The sequence below is a fragment of the Coffea eugenioides genome, chromosome 6 (genome assembly GCF_003713205.1).
Source record: "Coffea eugenioides isolate CCC68of chromosome 6, Ceug_1.0, whole genome shotgun sequence".
Taxonomy (NCBI): Eukaryota; Viridiplantae; Streptophyta; class Magnoliopsida; order Gentianales; family Rubiaceae; genus Coffea; species Coffea eugenioides.
This window is the reverse complement of record NC_040040.1, coordinates 1,252,100-1,273,848: the sequence shown is the minus strand read 5'-3', so window position 1 is coordinate 1,273,848 and position 21,749 is coordinate 1,252,100. Positions and strand designations below refer to the sequence as shown.

The following is a 21,749-nucleotide window of genomic DNA, read 5'->3' as shown; positions in this document are numbered from 1 at the left end:
GAAATTTGAGAAAATCCTTTTATTTTTATATTTTTTGAACTCTTAGATTGAAAGAAAAATGAAGAATAACTATTCTAACATTTTTACTTTTAATTATATATAAAAAAAGGTAAATCCATTAAAAAAATTTTGAACATACTAGTTAGGTTAATGATGGTAAAATGCTTCGAAAATAATGTTAGAGAGTAAAGCGATTGTATCACTCTAATTTAAAGGGAGCAAACGATAATAACAATATAGTAAATGCTATAAAATAAAAGGGTATTTTTATTTAAAATTTGTTAATGTGCTGAGTTAAATTATCTATAGAAGTAAAGTGATTAAAAGATAATGTTACGGGATAAATTGATGGTAGTGATATAGTTAAAAGGGGTAAAGTAATAATAATTCAAAAAAAAAAAGTTTCCAATAGGAATTACATACAATTGCATAGTAGTACTAATAAGGGAAAATCCTTCAAAATCTATCTTGCATTTTGTTAAATAAATTTTTTTGTCCTTCATTTAAAAAAAATGATAACTTTAGATCCCTTATGAAATTAATTTGGTAAAATTTAATTCCAACCTAAATTTTCAATCATTTTTCATCTTGAATTCATCATGTCACCCACACGTAGTTATAGTTTGTTAGGAGGAAAAAGATTAAATTCTATTCGTAATTAAACAAATTACTCGATTCACATCATCTTTACCCCTAAAAATTATAAAAAGATTACCCTGATTTGGGATCGAATCCAATTCATACTCATTTTTTCCACTAAAACAGCGAGATCTGGTATTTTTGTATATAAAAAATGACTACATATGGGCTATATGGTGATTTCAAACATAAAAGTTATCGAGAGCTTATATTAGAATCAAATTTTGCTGAATTGATGTTGTAAGAGATATAAAAATAACATTTTAAAAATAAATTATAAAAAATCATCTGGTGAAATGTGAGAAACATTTTGAATGATTTTTGCTGCAAATAACTAGTAGCATCATTCTCGTATATATTATAAGATCAAGTTCAAAAAATTTGACAAAAAAAAAGACAAATTCAAAGTTATCATTGGATGATAAAACAAATGTTTTGTTGAATAAATTAAATTAAACTATAGGTCATTGCATCACCCACTTTTAAAATTTATGGCTACTATACTTTGAAGGATTAATAGCATTAAACTCTTTTAAAATTTCTAGATAAAATATAAATTAAAGGGTTAACAGATTAAACACTTTTTAAAATTTGGGGCGATTTGTACGTTGACCCTTAACATTATTATTTTTAACCGCTATCTCTCAGGGATTAACAGTTTGTGAAAATAAATAATTATCATCAGTTGGCAACGGTAGATTATCATAAAAACTATGGCTTTGTTTGGATTGCATTTTTTCTGGACTTTTTGTAGAAAAATTACTGTAATGATTTGATATATATGAAGTAAAAAGGTGATTGAAAAGTGTATCAACGGAAAATATAGTAATTTTTCTTTGAAAATCTGCAATCCAAACACATCCTATAAATCTACCACTATAGAATTTTATATTTAATTTACTTCCTATAATTCGACCACTAAAGAATTTTATACTCAATTTGCTTACTGTAACTCTATCGGTAAAGAATCTTATTCTGGACACCAGAAAAAAAAAAAGTCTGATTCTCAATTTATCTCCTAATTAATGGTAAAGGATAAATATCTTATTCTCAATTTATCTCCTAATTTATGTTAAAGAATAAAATTATCCTTAGGCACCGTTTAGATTAAAAGAAATGAAGGGAAAGGAAAATAAAGGACGATAGTGAAAAGGAAAAGAACAGGTAGTAGAGGAAAGTAGTTCTTATCCATTGTACTTGGATTAAATATGGAAGAAGAATGAAAAGAAATATTGAAATTTTGTTTGGGCTGATGAAGGGATAAAAAACGGAAGGAAATGATGAAGTGTTATTTAACTAGAAAAGATAAGAAAAATTAACCTTTCAAACAAATTTATATTATTCCATTGAATTCGGTTTCCTTTTCCTTCATTTTGCCTACTTTTAGATAGAAATGACAATTCAACAAATTGATTAGGTTCTTTGCCCCTCTCTTTGTTCATATCATTCCATTTTTCTCCTCAAAAATCAATCAAAAAAAAATTTTCAATTATTTTTTTACCTAACATATATCATATTGCTACCGTATAAATTTTTTTTTTTTACAAACAAAAACTCTAAACTCAGAATCCAAACGGCTTCTAATCTATTTTATGTTTTCACGATTGAATTTCTAATCATATGTCGTGTTTCGATATTGTCTCAACTGATTTTCAAATTTGTATATATATACTTGCCACGTTTTAATGTACTCTATGCTAATAGTACGAATCTCCAATGAAATTATGGTTTTTATTTAAAAAACTAATAAATTTGTAGAAAAATGTAGGGTAAATAAATGCTAGACTTTATTTTTTTAAAAAAAACTTTTTTCCCCGACCAAATACGCAAATATGCGAGAAGGAAAAAGAAGAAAAAAGCTTTCAAGCATTTTCCCTTGCAATCAACCGAATACTATATTTGTATTTTACCAACTCTTGAGAAGGATTAAAGGGTGTTCTGAAAATGGGATACTGTTCCTAAGGAATCAAACTTCCCCAAGCCCCAGGTGAAATACTGCTCTACGGGCCTACTACAGCCGGTGGTGATGACCCATGAATGCTAACTGATAAGGAGAGATGACCGGGTCCCACTCCCACCCAGAAGGGAAAACAAAATGGTACTCAAAATATAGAGCAGGCGGTCGGGCGGTTGATTTTTGTTTGCTGCGGTGGGTACTACGTGCTAGTCTAGTAGCATGATGGATGGCTGCCGATGGGACTAAAAATCAAATAACCCCTTGCCTCACCCTCCTCCCTGGCTGGCATCCATCTCTACGAGGCTGGCTAATCCAATAGAAGGGAGGAGGAGGAGAAGAAGAAATCACCGTCGTCTAGCCGCCGCCGCCTAGCACCTGAATGAATCCTGACCTGAGGAGGAGGAAAATGAGTGACTGACTCTCGGGTGCTGGTGTTTTAAAGCTGGCCGGCCGGCCGGGACTATACTACTGGATACTCGCACATCTTCAACACCGCTAAATTGCACCGCCACCCCTATCTTGTACATCCGAATCCAAGTAAGGAAACAATTAACTGCCTCGATAGCTTTTACCACCACTCTGTTCCTCCTAGTGTTTTATTGCATTATCACAACTATCAAAGTATCTGTCATCCTCTCTCAAACTTTTCAGCTGACCAACTACTTAGCACTTCCTTCAAAAAAACTACTAGCACTAGGGCGTAACCGTTACTCTTACGTACTTGCGAGTGGGGTATGTAATGTATCTACTTCCCAAAAGGTTTTCGTTCTTGCATTCCGGCAGTATCATGTTAAACGGTCAGAAGTTTGGTGTAACAAAAGGTTTTTCTTTTCTTTTTTTTTTTTCCTGACCTTTTGCGTGAAACTGAAAATTGATACGTTAGGTTTCTACTATTACTATCTTTTTATTTTCCTTTTTGAATTAGGTAAAAACTAGTAGTATATTACTTTCAATTGCTCAACGTATTATCCTTTTATTTAGGGGGAGATTCTATAGTTTCTTTTGAATATTGTATCTTCAAGATAAATTCGCCCAAACTTTAAGACGTAGCCCATTATCACCATTTATTGTACTGATGCAAATTAAATTGAGGAAATGATTTCTTAAAATGGCGATAGAATTTCCTTTTATTACAATACACTAGGTGGAAGTATAACAGACCATTGGATTTGGATCCTGTTTAATAACTCAATTTAGTACTTAAATTTATTGGGTTTAGATTTTAATATGTTCAAACGCATTCGATAACCATAACTAGAGCATTTGAATTAATTAAATGACATCGAATTTTTTAGGCAAAACTTGTTCCAAAAAATTAGTCATGATCTATTCACTTATCAAATGATGTGATATACATTTAAATGTATCAAATTTAGTACCTAATAATTCAATAATTTAATTGATTCAGATTTTAAATTTCAATTTTATCAAACGCATCTTTAGATTTCCCCATGTGACTTCAAGGGAGAAAAAAATTCAAAATGGTATACTATAATAGTTATTTCTACTTGAATTGTGCATATGATTATATACAAATGACTCACATTTGATCAAAAACAAAAACAAAAATAAATTAGGTGTAGGTGGCGTTGTTCTATGTACTAAAGCATACGTACGACTTCTGGTTTGATTGCGGCTTTTGCATCCCCGATTTTATTTTATTTTATTTTATTTTTGTTTTGGAGAGTCAAATGTTGTTGAATACCACATGTTTCCCATGTGTATTGATGGACAAATGCTTTGGATCTTCTCCGTCTCCATTATGTTCAGTCTAAAGGTTCATTTTCTACGCCTACCAAAAACAAGCATCCCCCTTAAAAAGTTAAAGCTTTAAAGCTAAGCACCCCAAATCCCAGTTGATACCATCACTACCACCATTACCTTTTTTTTTCTTTTACTCTTTTTTTTTTTAAAAAAAAAAATTTATTTAATTTGTCTTTACTTACTAACCATGTAAAGGAAACACTGGTGTATCTTTGCTTTGAAGGTAGCCCAGATGATTCCCTCTTTCATACTTCTCTCTGTTTTCACTACAAGATTAGTTCGTGGTCTACTGGATAAGTATCTTAGACATGCCACACACACATATATATATAGATGTCTTTCCTGTCAATGCTAAAGCACCTCCCACAAAGATTAAAGCTATCGCCTATCAGTCTTGATATCATGGACTGCAGCCAGATTGACATTACATGTGGAACATTATTATTACAGTTGCTTTTTATCCTCTTAATGTATCTTGATACCTCAAATGCCGATTCACCCAAAATGGAAGACAAAATGAATATTCCTTGGCCACATTCTAGCAACAATGATTTTTATTTCGGGTAAGTATCTCGACAACGACGATGGGTGCGTCCAGTAAGCGTAATTCGATTTCATCTTGAGTAGCAACTCCTCAAATGCAGCTTACGCTGCTGTTTTTCTATATTGCTTACTAATGACATGTTTACAGATTACGTAATTTTGGAGTCATGGAAGACGAAGAATGGACACTGGTGCAAAAACATGGAAACCAATTCATGGTCAATGGCCAACCATTTTATGTCAATGGGTTCAACACTTACTGGCTAATGGTCTTTGCTGCGGATCAATCTACGAGACCTAAGGTTACTGAGGTTTTTCAACAGGCATCCTCTGTGGGTCTTACGGTGTGCAGGACTTGGGCTTTCAACGACGGCCAGTGGCGAGCTCTTCAGAAATCGCCGGCTGTTTATGACGAGCAAGTGTTCCAGGTACGTCCCTCTATCTCAATTTCACAGTGTCTCATGAGTTAGCTTTTTTGAGTTGACAAAGGACAAGAGTCCCCTGACCGTGATTTCCATCTGAAAGAATTATCTGCATTGCTGCGTCGGTCTCTGTACGTGCATGGTGCAAGTAAACCACGTTACATTAAAGATTGTAACGGTTGACTAACATGATGATATGGATACCAAGATCAATACAACAGATACGTTAAGCTATTCCTCGATTTACAGGCTTTGGATTTCGTCATAAGTGAGGCAAAAAAGTTCAAAATCAGGCTTATATTGTCATTGGTAAACAATTGGGAAGCTTACGGAGGCAAATCCCAGTATGTCAAATGGGGTAAAGCTGCTGGCCTAAACTTGACTTCTGATGATGACTTCTTCTCCCATCCAACTCTCAAAGGCTACTATAAGGCTCATGTCAAGGTTTGTACTTTGCTTTGATAGCTTTCTTGCATTTCGTTCACTAAGCTTGAATTTTAATGACTAGTTTCGCGTTCATTCATCGTTGACACTGCAGCACAGTCTTCGAACAATTGCTGTTATTGTACCAAGTCTAACATTTTCCCCTTTTCCCTCACTCCTAAATCTTTCTCTGGATACTTGGGCGCCTGGAGATGGTTCTTGATAGAGCCAACACTGTCAACAACATAACCTACAAGGATGATCCAACGATATTTGCTTGGGAACTCATGAATGAGCCGAGATGTGAATCAGATCCCTCTGGCAACAAGCTGCAGGTTTGTATCTCTGAACAGCTAAATTCATGAGAAACTTGTCACCATGCTATGTACACCTGAAACTAAATTAAATGCGCATGGTATATAAACCTAAAACATCTCACCGTACAAGGGTAGCTAGCTCTACCTCTTATCTTTCCATAGCATCTTTCCGAACTCCATTTACGCAGCATAATGTGATGAATGATATCTGTCATACAAGTTATCCTGAGTTATTCAGGTGGCAACGTACATGTAGGCTTGGTTAGAAGAAATGGCGGTCTATGTGAAGAGCGTTGATCCAAAGCATTTGTTGGAGATTGGAGTGGAAGGTTTCTATGGTCCCTCGACGCTCAACAGGGTTCAGCTCAACCCAAATACCTATGCTCAACAAGTTGGAACTGATTTTATAAGGAATCATCAAATTCTCGGGGTTGATTTTGCTTCTGTTCACATATATCCAGACTCTTGGTTAGTATATTCATTCATGGGAAACTGCTTTAATATTTTGTCACTCCTCCTCTTATATTCATTCTAGTGGTTTTTTACTTTTTTTTTTTTTTTGGGTGAGAAAGCTTTTTATGACACAATTACATCTAAAAGACATCTGGCTTATGTATGTTCAAGTTGTGGATGCATAGATTACACACTAGGGTGTTCTTTTATGGGTTGTCATGAGAGCTCCTATTAAGAACGTACTAAATGATATCGACACTGTATGAAGGATTTCGCAATCGATCTCTGATGCCCACATAGACTTCACCAAAGCATGGATGCAATCTCACATTGATGATGCTGAGAACTTCCTTGGTATGCCTGTTGTGTTTGCGGAATTTGGTGTATCAGCAAAAGATCCCGGCTACAATTCTACATACCGGGACACCTTCCTCAATACTGTGTACAAGACCCTCTTGAACTCGACAAAAATGGGGGGAGGCGGCGGCGGGAGCCTGCTCTGGCAATTGTTTCCCGAAGGGACAGATTACATGGATGACGGATACGCGGTGGTGCTTTCAAAGTCTCCTTCAACGTCGGATATCGTATCTCTTCAGTCGAGAAGGCTAAAGACCTTCAACTCCTTGTGTTCTTGGAGATGCCACTGGGGTTGCAAGAAGCACCAGCACCACCCGGGGACGGGGACTACCCTCCTGTATCATGATGAGCTTTAATTAATCTTTAGCTACTAGTACCACCTACCTACCTACTCCTGCCTTCGTGTTCTGTTCTCTTCCAAATTACTACTACATAAAAAAAAAAATTAAGGTGGTACTGCTCTATTTTGTACTGTATATGGTAAACCACCACATTTTGATTTTATCCCATTCCCTGAAAATTATGTTTGAGAAATTAATACTACTACTAATAATGTTCTAGCCATACTAGCATATGACTGTTCTTGCATGAGAATATTGTACGTAGTAACCCTTGAACTGCTCTTATATGGAGTACCATAACACCGTACTACCATGTCCATGTCCAAACAATTTGACAGTTTGTTTGCTCAAAACCGTCTTTGATTCTCATCTACGGTGGTGAACTTCTACCCTTCAACGGAACCTCAAATTCACCATCTACTTCCCTCCAACCAAATGACCGCATGGATTTGCTACAAGCTACAGAATCATGGACATGGTAAGTGTTGACTTTCGGTTTCTTTATTACAACATTTTCTTGATGAAATAGTAACATGCTAAAATGGTAATTGCTGGTGATCGCATTGAAGTGAAAAGTTTCTGTATTGATCTCTGGATTGTCTTCAGCCAACAAAGGCAACTATGCGGGATTCAGGAAATATATCTACAGCAATAGTACATAAAGAATGGTTATTTGCCAGAGGATATATCTTTCGGCAATATTTTCCAAGTTTTTGCTCTTCTCTTTCTTTTAGGCACAAACAAAAGGATTTAGCAGCAGACAGACGAATTTTCTGCCCTGTTAGAAAGTCAAGACTACTCATTCGAGTTTAACACGCTGACTTCTGCAATTTCTGGCGAGCAAGACATTTTTAGCTGCAAGTATCTCAAGGAGGAACTGCTGGTATGCTAACAAATTGGAGAACAATAAACTTTACATGCATAGAAGCTCCTCGTGAATTTTTCTTTCCTCCCACTGCGTAGAGACAGATTAGAACTATATATAACTCGTAAAATCCCAATTAAGTGCATATCAAAATTCCAGTTCCTCTTAAGCAAAATCAACGTATGAATTAGTATTAAGAAAATAGCCTAACACAGGAAGATGAATAATAACAGTAAACTTTAAAAACAGGTTGAAAACCTGGTACAGAAAATAACACTACAAAGCCAAATTAGAGCCCTTCTAATTAATACTTAGATAAAACAGAAGAAATTAAGAAGTGGGTGATTGAGAATATGCAAAGCTTACCGTGATCAAAGGTTTCCTACTTGAAAGCCAACTTCGAAAGAACTGCAGCAGCTTGATCACCGCCTAGCAAAAAATATGGATGCCTCAGGGCTGCTCCAGCAGATAATCGACCCCTTCTCAGGAAACCTCTCTCTGAAATAAGCTTTGTGGCCAAGTCCCAACCTCTACCAGAATCAAGCTCGAGAATGCTAAGGTCAGGCCTCATCCTTGTTCTCTCCCTCCACTTTCTCAGGTCATATCCCACTGTCTTCAATTCTAGATTAAAATTTTTTAAACCTAATGTGGACCTTAAGGACGGTATTGCCATTTGTAAGAATACAATTCCAGCAGAGTACATGTCAAAGAGATCAGGACTGTTTAACTGCAGCAAGAGTAAAAAACCACTTCAGTGTGTCACATGGAGCCTTTTTAAGAACCAAGCTGAAGTTTTCTCATTGTGTAGGATCTGCATAACTTGGTCACACATTCCAGTTAATGATGTTATACCAACTCTAAATTCCTTACAAAAGTCTAGAATCCAATTTAGTATGCTTGACCATAATAAAACTACTAAAATGCAATCTATAACTCAATGCGTCAAATGCGATTAATTACTGGAAATGAACGGCTTAAATTTATTAATAATAGCATGAGTACTTTCTTTTCAACAAAAATCAGTTGATCTTCCACTTGAAGGAAAGAATAGAAGAGACACCTGCCACAGAACTGGAGAAAGAAAGGCAGCAATTGGCTCCGGTGGTGGATTTGGAGTTTCCTCTGGCATTACATATAGCTCAGGAGGGCAATAATCAGGATCAAGTAGTCCGCGATCGGGCATGTAATTTTTTCCAATTCGAAGGTCTGTTGCTGCTCCAAAGTCTATGAGTTTGATTTTCCCCTTTTTTGTAACTACTAAGTTGGAGGGCTTTACATCCCGGTGTACTATACCAGTGTCATGGATTTTCTTGAGTGAAGTAATGATTTGGCGCATTATCTGTTTGATGATCAGTGCATTGCGTTCAACAGACTCTAATCCTTGCAAGGCACGGCCAAACATAACAGATTCCAGGTTCAAAGGGAAGCCACGATCTTGCATGTAATCAGCAAGGTCAAGATCACCCTATTGCATGACATTCCCATAGGATCAAAACGTATATCATTAGATATCAGAATGCAACTCAGTTAACAATGCAAGGCACAGCATACAAACTAGCTGTTTAATATGACTTCCAATAAGACCATCAATGGCATATTGTAAATAATTAAGAATAATACATGGAAAATGACGATTTTCAAGCTTCGTCTTGTTAATCCATAGTTTCCAAGCTTTACTCGTACAGGGCACTGTGATTAGCAAGAGTTTCAAAAATTCAATGCATCCTATCTTTCTTATTTAAGTCATAAGATTATGATGATGTCCAAGCTGGCCATCATAGCCTGTACAACTGCTTTATTAGTCGTCCTTTATTTATTTATATATTTATTTTTGCAGACTCAAATTCAAGAAATCGCAAGGAAAAATGAAAAAAAGAAAGATTGTTCACCTAAACAAAAAAGGAAAAAATGAAAAACAATTAAGAAAAAAACAGAGAGAGAATAAGAGGTTGTGAAAAACAAAAGAAGACTCTCCACAAAAACCGAAAAAAGAGAAACGATGTTGATCTCAGGCATAGGCGAATAACATCAAAAACTGAGAATTATCCTCAGATCTCCTGAAAAATAACTTGAGGAAAAAGCTCAAGTACCTCAAACTTCCATACGAGCCATTTCTCACCCTTGGTAAATTGAGAATTAGTTTTGTCAGAAATAAAACTTCCGAGAAATTCTGCACACGTCTCAGGAGCTGCTCTTGACAACCTGTAATTAAACCACTCTTCAAAATCACCACATTCTGCAGCACCTTGAACTCCAAGTTTTACCTGTTATAACATAAAAAGTTCACAGGCGAAAGCCAAATAGAAAACCAGCCATAGAGGAGGCTGGACTTCTTCTCCAAGTCCAAGCACATCGTGAAACCAAAATAGACTGACAAAAAAGAAGAAAAAGAAATGGTGATGGGAAAAAAATAAAAAATGGAAGGAACAGAATGTAGTGTGGTAAGTTAGTGCGTGACAATACAATAAAATACACAATTCAGAACCTGAGAAAAGCAATGCCAAAGTCAGGGAATTTTTCTTTTAAATCACCTTTTTGAGAATGACCTTGTCTTTGAACCTTTGATCGTTCTCGAGAGCCCTCAGAGTTGCTCTCGTCAAAACCCTGTCAGCATCCACTGACACGTTCTTAGGAACAACGAGACCAGAGTAAACAACACCGAAGGAACCTTCTCCGAGCCTTTCCCCAATCAAGAAATCGGTCCGCTTCAGTCTCCTTCTCCCAGTCAGGGTATCAAAGCCCAACTGCAGAGGAGCTAGAAGGTAGGAATCGAAGGCACCAAGGAGAACGCCCGGCCTGGCCGTCAAATATAGCCAAGCAAAGCCAGCGAAGAGCAAGACTCCCGATTGGTGGCCTTGGGGCAGCTCGGCGATCAAACTCTGGAGCAGGGGCAGAACAGGTTGAAGAGCAGGGAATTGAAGTGACGAGGACTGGTCGAGGTCAAGGTAGTCTAACGGTAGCGGTAGTGGCAAACTAGAACTAGAAGTAGCATCGGAAATGCCATCCAAGAATGCGCTGCACCTCAAACTAGTATTTCTCGTTAACGAGCTGCAGAGAGAGGCAGTCTGGGAGGTTGGATTTGATGGAGAAAAGCAAATGAATTTGGGATCCTGCTGGGAAAGTAGTGCTGTTGGAGCAGTCGGGGAGAGCAGAGAAGCCATCATCTCATCACCACACTACCGTAAAATGTAAACTGCTTACCCCGTCGGTCACAGCGGACAGACAGAGCTTTGCTTTGCAGTAATACAAATCCCACTCCTGCGGCAATGAAAGAAGGGCAGCAGAGGCAGCACCTTGGCCACGTGGCCCTCCCAGGTTTATCCTCTTGTTGTGGTTTGGCTTCTGACTTTCAGATTCAGTGGAGTGGAGGCAAACAAAAGAAATGCTAATAACAATTACTATTTGAAAATCAATTTTCTCTATGCCTTGTTTGGATATGTTTTTATCTGCATAAGTGCATCATAGACACATTTTTCAACTAATTTTTTCTTAATCTTGTCAACCATCTTTTTTTTATCTTATGTATATCATATATATATATATATGCTAGAGTGTTTTTGAAAAAAATTATTCCAAATAATTGCTTTTAGGTCTGATGGTACAATGGATTGCAGGGAATGAAGCAATAAGTGACAGTTGAAGTTGATAACAAATAAGATGTTTGGTTGCTACAAGTCATACAAAGCATTAGTATTAAGGTAGTGGAATTTACGATTCTATGAAGAGTTTTTTTTTCCCCTTGAAATTCATTTGAGGTGGTTGAAATTACCACCTTCTTTTGAATAATGAATAATCTGGTGCTTGTTTTGATGTACACATAGAACTAATATGAATACCCGTACTATGCACAGTGCTGATATTATTGAAAAAATGAAAATAAAATGGTGAATTATAAAAGGTTAAAAATTTGTACTAACACAATTAAAATGTAATATCTGTCTAACAATAGTTTGAAATATGATAGAATGTGTATATCATTCAAGAACTGCATTTTTTCGGAAGATAGATTCTAAAAAAATAGAAATTTATATTAGAAAATGAATGTAATTGAATGTTGTTAAAATGAAATACTTACAAATATTATGCATTTGATTTGATAATCTTGCATGAAGATGTGAAGACTCTTCACACAAATCAACTTTTAGTACGAAAGCCAAAATTGGTGATTTAATTAATTCATTTGAATTTTGTGTAGTACATACTACAAATGAAACTATGTTAACAGGCACAACGTCTTGCGTAGCAGGAACAAATTCTTCAGATGAGTCTGTATAATTTTAATAATTCATAAACATTATATCATGAACAGTAAATATAGAAATAAGGTGTATAAGTTACATTAATAGAGTTGAAAATGCAATGGTAATGGTTAATTATGTGTTAAAAATAAGCGAGAAACCTAGATCTTACCATCGTTATGGCCATCACATGGCGACGTTGGTGTGATGGGAACTTCAATAATTGCTGAGTCATTATGTATTCCATATAATATTATGTCATGTAAACAGTTGATTTAGCAAGATAATACAGCAAAAAGTGTAATTGCAAGATGAGTTTGACGATATAAGAAACTTTATATTTACCATGATCACGCTGGATCGCTGGTGATATCGATGGCTGTCAAACTTGATGAGAGGTAGAATTTTCATTTCTTTGATATAGAAATGCATTAAAATATATATTAAACTAACAATCAATAGTTTTTTTATTTGTTTTAAATGTAATGATGTGATATATTGTATAAGAATTGTTAACCAAAGAAATACAATAGTTAAATAAGAAATAGCATCAACAGTCAGATATACAATTGTATTCTAATCAAATGAAAATTAAGTACCAATAGAATTATTGTTAACACTAGGGGTGTTCACGAATCGAGCTGCTCGCGAGCCGATCGCAAGCGGCTCGAGTACGAGCTTGACTCGAGCTCGGTCAATATCGAGCTCGACTCGAGCTCGAGCTAATTAAGTCGAACTCGAGTTCGAGTTCAAGATCAAAAACATTAAACTCGTTGGCTCGCGAGCTCAATTATATATATATATATTTTTTATTTTTTATTTTTTATTTTAATAGTAAAATTAAACATATATCCATAATATTTTATTATTTATTAAAAAATTATTATTTTATTCATTTTTAAAAATAAATAATTATTTTTTATTTTTTTAAAAAATAAATTTTTTATTATTTTTTTATTTTTTAAGCTCGAGCTCGAGCTTGAACTTGACATTTTGAGCTTGTCGAGCTTGAGTTCGAGTTCGAATTTGAGCTCGAGTTCGAGTTTCACAAAATTAACTGGAGGCTTGGCTCGACTGGGCCAAAACTCGGCTCGACTCGGCTCGTTTGCACCCCTAGTTAACACCCACAGTTAATACAGTAATTCTTATATAAATATATTTTGGTATATGTAGTAATTTGAAATACATGGCTAAAACCACTAACATGCACGTGACTACTAGTTTGTTTTTGTATATTATTGTCGGGGTATATATTTTAGAAAAAATTAAATTTGAAAGGTTAAAAAATAAATTATGAATGTTAACTAATATATTTCTTTTATTCCGTGCGTTGGAAGTGAATTAGTTATATTAGTTACATGGAAAAAGGTTAAAATTTTAAAAAGTACTACTATTTTAGTATCTAATCTATATTGTATTTATGTACCTTATCTAAACTCTTAACATATATTAAAAAAATGAACAAAGCTCCAATAAAAAATATCTAAAGAAATACTAAAAGCACAACAAACATCAAATGTTACCCTTCCCTACCTCTCGTGCAATACATATAGATGTAAAAATATATTTCATTAATTTTTTATCCGGACAGAAACTATTCATTAATGTTTATGCTCGGACTTCAAGGACATATTCTTAACTATCATTGAAAATATATGTTACATAAGAATATACGTTTGAAAGTTTTGAAAACTAAATATTGCAGCCTTGGGTGCAGAAGCTATAAACACCAGGCAACGATTTAATGTTTAACTAAAATGAAAAAGTTTTATTTGGTTGTAGTGTTTTAAATGAGGGATTGGTGTCTTCATAATCTGAGCTGAAGCGTCTTCTCGCTTTCTGAAGTGATAGGTAATAGGGAAGAAGTATGTATGTATACTCCTCGTAAAGTTGAACAATAACTATGAATAACATAATTAAAATTGGACGAAAATGCACTTAAAAAATTGCTGAATTTGTTACATATTCTTTTTCTTTTCTTCATATGCATTTTAAGATGCTAATATTTCCAATCATTGTGTTTGCAACCATGCGTAAATCATTTTAAGTTATAAAAGCCGTCTGTTGCGTCAGCCATACATTTTCCTTTGTTAATGTTTTTCTTATTCACTCGTTAGTTTTATAGTTTCCTTATTAGATGATCAAGAAACGTGAGGGAAATGTGGAAAAAATGTGAGCATGATTATAGGATTTGTAGTATATTCAATAACTTGATATTCAAATCACCGATGAGGTAAAGTTTGTCTAAATAAGCTTTACAGTGCCCTAATTCCTTGCAAAAAAAAAAAAACTAAATAGTCCTAATTGGCATCGCAAGTTACGGCAACGTGCCAGTGACATCTAGGCCTAAATTTTTTTTTTTGGGTCAAAATATAATCCTAATTGGTTCTGCTGTTTCTTGATCATGTTGTATGCTTCCGAATTAAAATTGTATTAAAATAACATGTGAATGAGCATTTGTCTTTAATTAAGGAGTAAAAAGGATTTCAAGTATAAAAAGGATTTAAAGTATAAATATATTTAACGATTTATGAAGTAGATTATGGGAAAGTTTTAAATTTTAAATTTGACTGGTGATAGGGTTGGTTATAACCTACTACTTTTTATGTATTAAAATAAATACAAAAATCTATAACCCACTATTTGTTCCGTTCTTGGAATTTTTGTTAGGGTTAAATACAGTAAACCCCTTAACTTTACATTTAGCTGCACTTTACCCCTCAACTTTACATTTAGTTGCACATTTGATTTTTTTTGAAACGTGATTATAATTTGCAAAGTTCGTTTGTAGGGGTGGTTATAGGGTTAGTTTGGTGATAAATATTTCTTAATTATAAAAATGTAACATTGTATTAAAATAGCATACGAATGAGCATTTGTCTTTAATTAAGGAGTAAAAAAGATTTAAAATATAAATAACAAACTATAAACAGTTTATGAAGTAGATAGTGAGAATGTTTTAAATTTTAAATTTGATTAGTGATAGGGTTGGTTATAACTAGAGGTGTCAAAATGGGTGACTTGGACGGGTTTGAGTTGGGTAAAATGGGTAATGGGTATAAGTGAGTCAACCCATTTATACTCATCTAATTAGATGGATATAAATGAGTAAGTCAAAAAATAAATTGGGTAACCCAATTACCCATTTATAATCCATTTATTTTAATTTTTTGTAAACTCATTTAAATTCATTTTTGTAAACTAAGTTATCAATTTATACCGCTCTTTGTATCCATCATTAGTTTTAAATATTTACTTGTAATGCTCAATAAGCCTAATTACCAATTTTTTTCCATTTATACTTTATGAAGCAAAATTACATATTATTTAATAATTGAATAATAAGAATATAAAAATTTGAACTAAGTACTATAAAAGTTAATATAAAACTTAAACCAAAAATTTGGAATCCTTAACATTATTTTCATATATAAATTTAAAATTTTATTTTAGAAAGATAAGAAAAAAATCTAAAATTTATCATAAATTGGTAATGCTGAAAAATGAGCAAGTTAACAAACTAAAATAAAATAAAATAATAAGATAAAACCAACAAATAATAATAATAATGAAACAAAAGTAGTTAACATCATGACAAAATAAAAATTTTTTTAAAAAAAATGGGTGGGGAAGAGAATTCTAAATGGGTTATTTGGGTTTGATGGGTATTATTGGATAACCCATTTATACCCATATATAAAATTTTAAGATACTCATACCCATCTATTCATGGACGGGTATGGGTAAATTTAGTTAAGTGGGTTAGTTTGCCACCTATAGTTATAACCCACTACTTTTTATGTATTAAAATAAATACAAAAATCTAGAAAAAAGAATAAGAATTTTGGAAGCCATTGAGAGGGTCTCTGCTAAAAATCCTTTCTGCAATACATATAGATATAGATAGATAATTTGCTACTGACACGACGTTATAAGGGACATTTTGCAATTAAGCTCCGATTTTATAACAAATATACCTGGGATAGTATCTATGGTTCACAAGATAATTAGAGGCTAATTTGCCCAAAGCGCCAAGTGGGTGCTATTTGCATTCTAGTACTACCCTTATCCTTTAAAAAAAGAAAAAAGGAAAAAAAAAAAGATTACCACTTCTCCCCCCCCTCCCCCCCTCTTTCAAAGAAAAAATAAAATAGGAAAAATCGTTTAAAATGTCATCAAATGAATGAATTTTTTCATCATTCACTTTTAAAATGATAACCATACATCCCTTATAAAATAAAATTCAAAAAATTTGATTCCATTAAATCCATTTGAATTGCTATTTTTTAAAAAGTTTTTGTAGAAAAATATACTGTAACAATTTGATATATGTAAAATAAAAAAAGATAAAAATATGTATTCATGGAGAAGAAATTTTTTTTTGAGGGAATCGAAACAATGTTTAACCACTTATTATTTTGAATCCATAGCATGACTATATATGGTCATTTTTCTAGAGATAAAAAGATTAGATACCATTCGTAGTTAAACAAAAATTACGTGATTCATATTCATTTTTATCCCTAAAAATACGGAATCTGACCTGAACAATATTCATTTTTTTTTCTAAAAAAGTGGGATTTGATATCTTTATATATAAAAAATAACTGGATATGAATCACATGCTGATTTTAAACTAAACAGTGATTAGAAGTTTAGGTTAATTTCAATCTCTTTCTTACAAGAAAAAAAAAGAAGTTTTGGTTGAGGCCAAATTTTATCAACTTGAATTGAGAAGAGGGACGGAAGTTTAAAGAAGGATAAAATTCGGTGTTATGAACTATTTTGCAAGTAACACAGTTTGGATTGGGATAACGTGAGCTGAGCCGAACAGTCCATAAATCGATGATGATCAGATGCGGTGCTGATCCCAAATCAAATCACAGTCCGAGGATGCGGATGACGAATGCTGGGGATGTCTATAACTTTTTTATTGTGCAAATCACACATTCCGTGGATTTAGAAGCACTAATACTACTACTACTATTAGTAATAATAACGGACCACTTAAAGAGGAAATTATGGGATTCGCCCAGGCCCTCTTCGCCTGCGCGCCGCTGCCACCACCACCACCACCACTGCATCAAAAGAGTAGCAGTGTTCCCACATGGCATTTTTCAAGCTTCACTGGTATGACTGCTTCTTGTGCTTTTTTCAATTGCAGACGGTTCCTATTATTTCAAGAATCAAAACCGACTAATTTTTCAGCTTCTCCTCGCCACTCCCAATTCAACAACTTGTACCAAGAACATGAAGAATTAGGGTTCAAGAAGCAGAAGAAGAAGAAGGAGAATCACAATAGCATTCTCGAAAGTCATCGTCCGTACAAGACTGCTCCAACGCATACCCAATATAAAAAAAAAGAAGTACGAGATGGGAAAGTTTGCGACGAATCCCAGTCCCTCGATTTCGTCTCCCATTTTAGTACTAGAAGAGGTGGCGACAAGGGCGGAAAGGAGGGAGAGCGCAAACCAACAGGAGAGGACGAGGAGGGATTGGATGTGGGAAGGCCTGAGCCAGAAGAAGAAGAAGAAGAAGATAGCGGTGGTCCTGTTGTCTGCAAGGGGATAGCAAAAGGGACTAGGAGGAGGCAAATCATGAAGAGGTCCACTATGATCGCCAAGCAAGTTATCAGCATTCAATCCGCCCTCTCCCTGGGTTTTGTTTCCCAGCTCTGGGTCGATACAAATGCTGTGAGTGGTTATATTTTCTACCGTACACTACAACCAACTAATTTCTTTCTTTCTTTCTTTCCTCCTTCAATATATACTGCCTAGTATTTTCTCTCAAATTTTCTTCTGAATCCCACAAGTTGATTCTCTACCTCTTTGATTTTCGTCATTCATTCTCACTGCAATTTGCCTCCGGTTGATGCTTACAATATGCACATGGAACTATCTGTTGTGCCGCTGCCGCAATAATACAACTACTTGGCAGACTTCGATTTGTGGGAATTCTTTCCTCCCAAAGCTGCCTGGTAGCCTTTTTAATCTTTTAGCTTGCTGGATAGTTTAAGAGCTCATACAGTAACCAGCAGGACATATTCATTCCTCTGGCATTCAGTAGTAGTAGCATGACACGGAGCTGATATCTTTTTTTTTGTTCTTTTCACCATGGCAGTGGGCGGTGTTATTTGTAGAGGTGAAGCCAAACTTACTTTCCAGTGAGCTAGAAAGGTTTTCCTTGGACGAGCTTGCGAAGGTTTTTGTTTCATTACACTTAGAGCTGTGCGCTACCTCCTCTGCTCTTTACAGAATTGATTATTTTTCCTTTCTATTTGCCAGTAAATTTGATATTTTGCTACTATTACACCCCAAAATAATTATTTAGTTTCAAGATTGGCTTGATGCCCTGTCAATTGTCACCATCATGTTGATCATGTTCTTCAGTTCTCCTACTGAGTTTCTTCAAATAGTAAATGTCATTAAGTCCGCGTGCTCAACATGTATGAAATTGTGGATATTTGCCGTTCTTCAACTTAAAGCTTACTCTTGTGCATTTAAATTTATTCCAACGGTAATGTGGCTATTACAGTGATTTTGATACCCTATTAACATAATTGTATGACATTCATCCCAGGTTGGGGATGTGGTGCTCGTTGAAGATGAGAGTGTGATGGAAAATGACTTCAAATTAATTGGACTCGAGACGCTGGTACTTTCTACTAGCTTTTTATTTGCTTCAGTTTATGCCAATATGTGGAAAGGGGTAGGCATATGGCTTCACATGTTGCACAAAGATTCCGGAGGGTGTTTACTCCATCAAATTAGACCCATTGAGATAGGTCAACCACTGGAGGTCTAGTTTTCCCTCCTGTTCATCATATATACTAATAATCTATGTCATTTGCACTCTAAGTGCATCCTTTTATGCCTGTAAGAACAATTGTTTCTCCTGAAGCTTTACATTTCATCTATTATTGACTGATAAGAGAGGAGCCATTTCATGCTCTTTTAGAAATGTTTCAAGCAATTCAATGAACGTAATTAAAATACCTGGCATCCAACAAGGAACTGTACGGGTAGGAAAAGGATCCACTGTTTAGTGGCTGTCAGTACTCATAGAGCCGTTATTCTCTCTCCAAGCCAAGTACATATGCGTAATCGTTTTGTGATCCTTTGTGAAGATAAATCTAACAATCTACTCTTTTATGCTCTTGCTACTCAAAATTCTTAAATTGCTCTTCACATAACAATTGATGGTGAAGTGCTTCATTTCTTTGACCCCAGACCACTGGGCAAAATTTCCAAAGAAATGTATAGAAAATGAAATTGTTGATACAAACATTGATTAGTTCTCATGATGTTCCATGCCGAAACTCTAAAGTACTCTTGCCCTTTCCAGTCAATAATATGCCAATGTGCCCTTTTGTTTGCCAAATCTGTATGCTAACTGATGCTGTCTGTTAGGTAGGATATACTGTTGCAACTCCAGGTCGGCGAAATATTGGAAAAGTAAGTCACCACTCTTCCAACGTCGTCTCATGCTTTTGAGGCCTTTAATTTCGAGTACTTCTGGGATCATATGGCAATTATTTGCTTCTCAGGTGCGTGGATACAATTTTGACATTAACTCTGGGGTAGTGGAGTCTCTTGAGATTGATTCATTTGGGATATCCATCATCCCGTCAAGTTTGGTTGGTGAATCGTGCTTTACACTACTATTACCAGATTCTGAAAATCATTCTTTCCTTTATTGGTGTTTTCACTGTGTTTAACTAAAGCAAGATTCCATGATCTGGTAAATGCTGAATTGAGGATTTTGGATGTGATTTCAGATGCTTTGCTGCTGTATTACAGGTGAGCACCTATGCATTATTGGTTGAGGATGTGCTGGAAGTTTTACCAGACACTGTTGTAGTACATGAAGCTGCAGCATCACGCATCCAGAGGCTTACTAAGGTAAATAAATGTTGTCTTTGCTTGATACTCTCAGATGGTTTCAGTTGCGACTAAGATGGTTTCTTTAAGCTTGTTCCTTGGTATCCATTTGCGGTGAAAGTTTGTTTTAGCAAATGTTAAATCTCGGATGGGCTTTAAAGCATAGAAGCAAAAGAGGATCATAACAAAGCACCTATATACTTGTTGCGATGGAGAAGCTCAAATATAAAAGAAACGAATCAGGGTTGAGCACAGCACCACATATTCTGTCTCTTTCTTTGGGGTAAAAGTAGTGTAGTATATTCCGTTTCACTTGTGCATGATGCATTTGCATGCAAAAGGAAACAAAAGCATAGAAATTGATGAGGCAAGCTGGTGAGCTAGCTGCTGATATCATATCTCCTTCATTATTATCTGAAGCCGAAGAAGAGGTTTCGGCTCAAAATGAGTACACCCGTTTTTGATCGAGTTTTGGTACTACTATTTAGTAGCGGTTACTAAATTTGAGATGTGGAATTATACGATTGACGATTGACGGACGGGTGCTGGCACAGGGGTTTTGGGGTGGCGGTCAGAAGATGGGCGGGTCAGTTGATGATGATGATGAGTTTGAAGAATGTTGTGGATACGGGGGAAGCGGGAAGAGAAACTTGTCCAGGGCCAGGGGGAAGTTCCCTGGAGAAGTGGTGGAGCGGGCTGATGAATGGGAGCTTCCCATGGATTACTTGTGATCGATCATCCATCACACTCACACTGAGACTTTCTCCTTCTGTCACCCTACCAGTTACTGCTACACTCATATGCAGGGCAGGGTATCGCCCACCACATAGGCACATACTCCTACATAGATAGGATTGCACTGGTTGTTGCAGTTTCCCGGTGGTCATTTTTTTCTTTTCAGTATTGACTGAGATTAATTGTTATGTCGTCCATTTTCTCCAGAGTAGCAATGGAGCAAACCACCACCGCAGTTATGCCTTGGTTCTGTATGTATGTAAACATTTTAGGAAGAGTATTCGCCTCCCTCCCTCTCCGGTCTCCTCTCCTCCGTCTGTCCGAGTAGTCATTTGATTTCAACTGAGTTTTTTTTTTTTTTTTTTTTAAAAACATAACGCCTTGGAATTTCCGTTGAAGCAGAAAAAGATTTTCCAATAATAAATGCAAATTGGAATTTCCGTGGAAGCAGAAGAAAGAGATTTTACGATAATAAATGTAAAGTGCTCTTGCTGAAGAAACGTCCTGGCTTTGCCATTTTATTGTAGTTCATTTTCTAATTGAAAAATATATTTATTTTTTAATTATTTGAAAATATTTTCATTCAATGTAGGTTGATATTAGCATAAACTAACTTATTTAATATAGATTGTTATTGGATATAACATATTTCATTTAAAATATTTAGATTTTTCAAAACATGTGATATATGAATGAGGATTGATTATTTCTTAACTGTCAATTCAAGTTTTTATAATTCATTAATTCAAATTTTCATGAATAATTAATATAAATTTATATTTTATTTAATATAAGGTATTTTAGAAAAATAATAA

The 21,749-nt window shown here is 35.0% G+C and overlaps 3 protein-coding genes across 9 annotated transcripts; 2 read left to right on the top strand and 1 right to left on the bottom strand.

Annotated features, from left to right (window-relative positions):
- The first annotated feature begins 2,579 nt into the window (after positions 1-2,579).
- Positions 2,580-7,309, top strand: LOC113775775 (mannan endo-1,4-beta-mannosidase 6). 2 transcript variants are annotated; one of them, XM_027320785.1, is made up of 6 exons: positions 2,580-3,133; positions 5,052-5,331; positions 5,575-5,769; positions 5,961-6,083; positions 6,322-6,533; positions 6,787-7,309. In XM_027320785.1, exons 2-6 carry the CDS (start codon positions 5,071-5,073, stop codon positions 7,229-7,231), a joined length of 1,236 nt encoding a protein of 411 aa, XP_027176586.1. In that variant the 5' UTR covers positions 2,580-3,133; positions 5,052-5,070; the 3' UTR covers positions 7,232-7,309. The 2 variants fall into 2 exon arrangements, with proteins under 2 accessions (XP_027176586.1, XP_027176585.1); XM_027320784.1 differs by lacking the exon at positions 2,580-3,133 and adding an exon at positions 4,740-4,923.
- A 379-nt stretch (positions 7,310-7,688) lies between these two features.
- LOC113775774 (serine/threonine-protein kinase STN8, chloroplastic) lies at positions 7,689-11,363 on the bottom strand. 2 transcript variants are annotated; one of them, XM_027320783.1, is made up of 5 exons: positions 10,613-11,363; positions 10,172-10,345; positions 9,142-9,546; positions 8,448-8,808; positions 7,689-7,859 (listed from the first exon to the last, which is right to left on the bottom strand). In XM_027320783.1, the coding sequence occupies exons 1-4, from the start codon at positions 11,243-11,245 to the stop codon at positions 8,464-8,466; spliced, it is 1,557 nt and encodes a 518-aa protein (XP_027176584.1). In that variant the 5' UTR covers positions 11,246-11,363; the 3' UTR covers positions 7,689-7,859; positions 8,448-8,463. The 2 variants fall into 2 exon arrangements, with proteins under 2 accessions (XP_027176584.1, XP_027176583.1); XM_027320782.1 differs by having other exon boundaries at positions 7,696-8,171; positions 10,613-11,362.
- A 5,773-nt stretch (positions 11,364-17,136) lies between these two features.
- LOC113776362 lies at positions 17,137-21,209 on the top strand. Of its 5 annotated transcripts, none has more exons than XM_027321503.1 (8): positions 17,141-17,449; positions 17,528-18,012; positions 18,440-18,520; positions 18,899-18,973; positions 19,729-19,773; positions 19,866-19,955; positions 20,119-20,220; positions 20,620-20,747. In XM_027321503.1, exons 1-8 carry the CDS (start codon positions 17,341-17,343, stop codon positions 20,698-20,700), a joined length of 1,068 nt encoding a protein of 355 aa, XP_027177304.1. In that variant the 5' UTR covers positions 17,141-17,340; the 3' UTR covers positions 20,701-20,747. The 5 variants fall into 5 exon arrangements, with proteins under 5 accessions (XP_027177305.1, XP_027177304.1, XP_027177303.1 ...); XM_027321501.1 differs by lacking the exon at positions 20,620-20,747 and adding an exon at positions 20,754-21,209 and having other exon boundaries at positions 17,148-17,449; positions 17,567-18,012; XM_027321500.1 differs by lacking the exon at positions 20,620-20,747 and adding an exon at positions 20,754-21,209 and having other exon boundaries at positions 17,149-17,449.
- Positions 21,210-21,749: the final 540 nt, after the last annotated feature.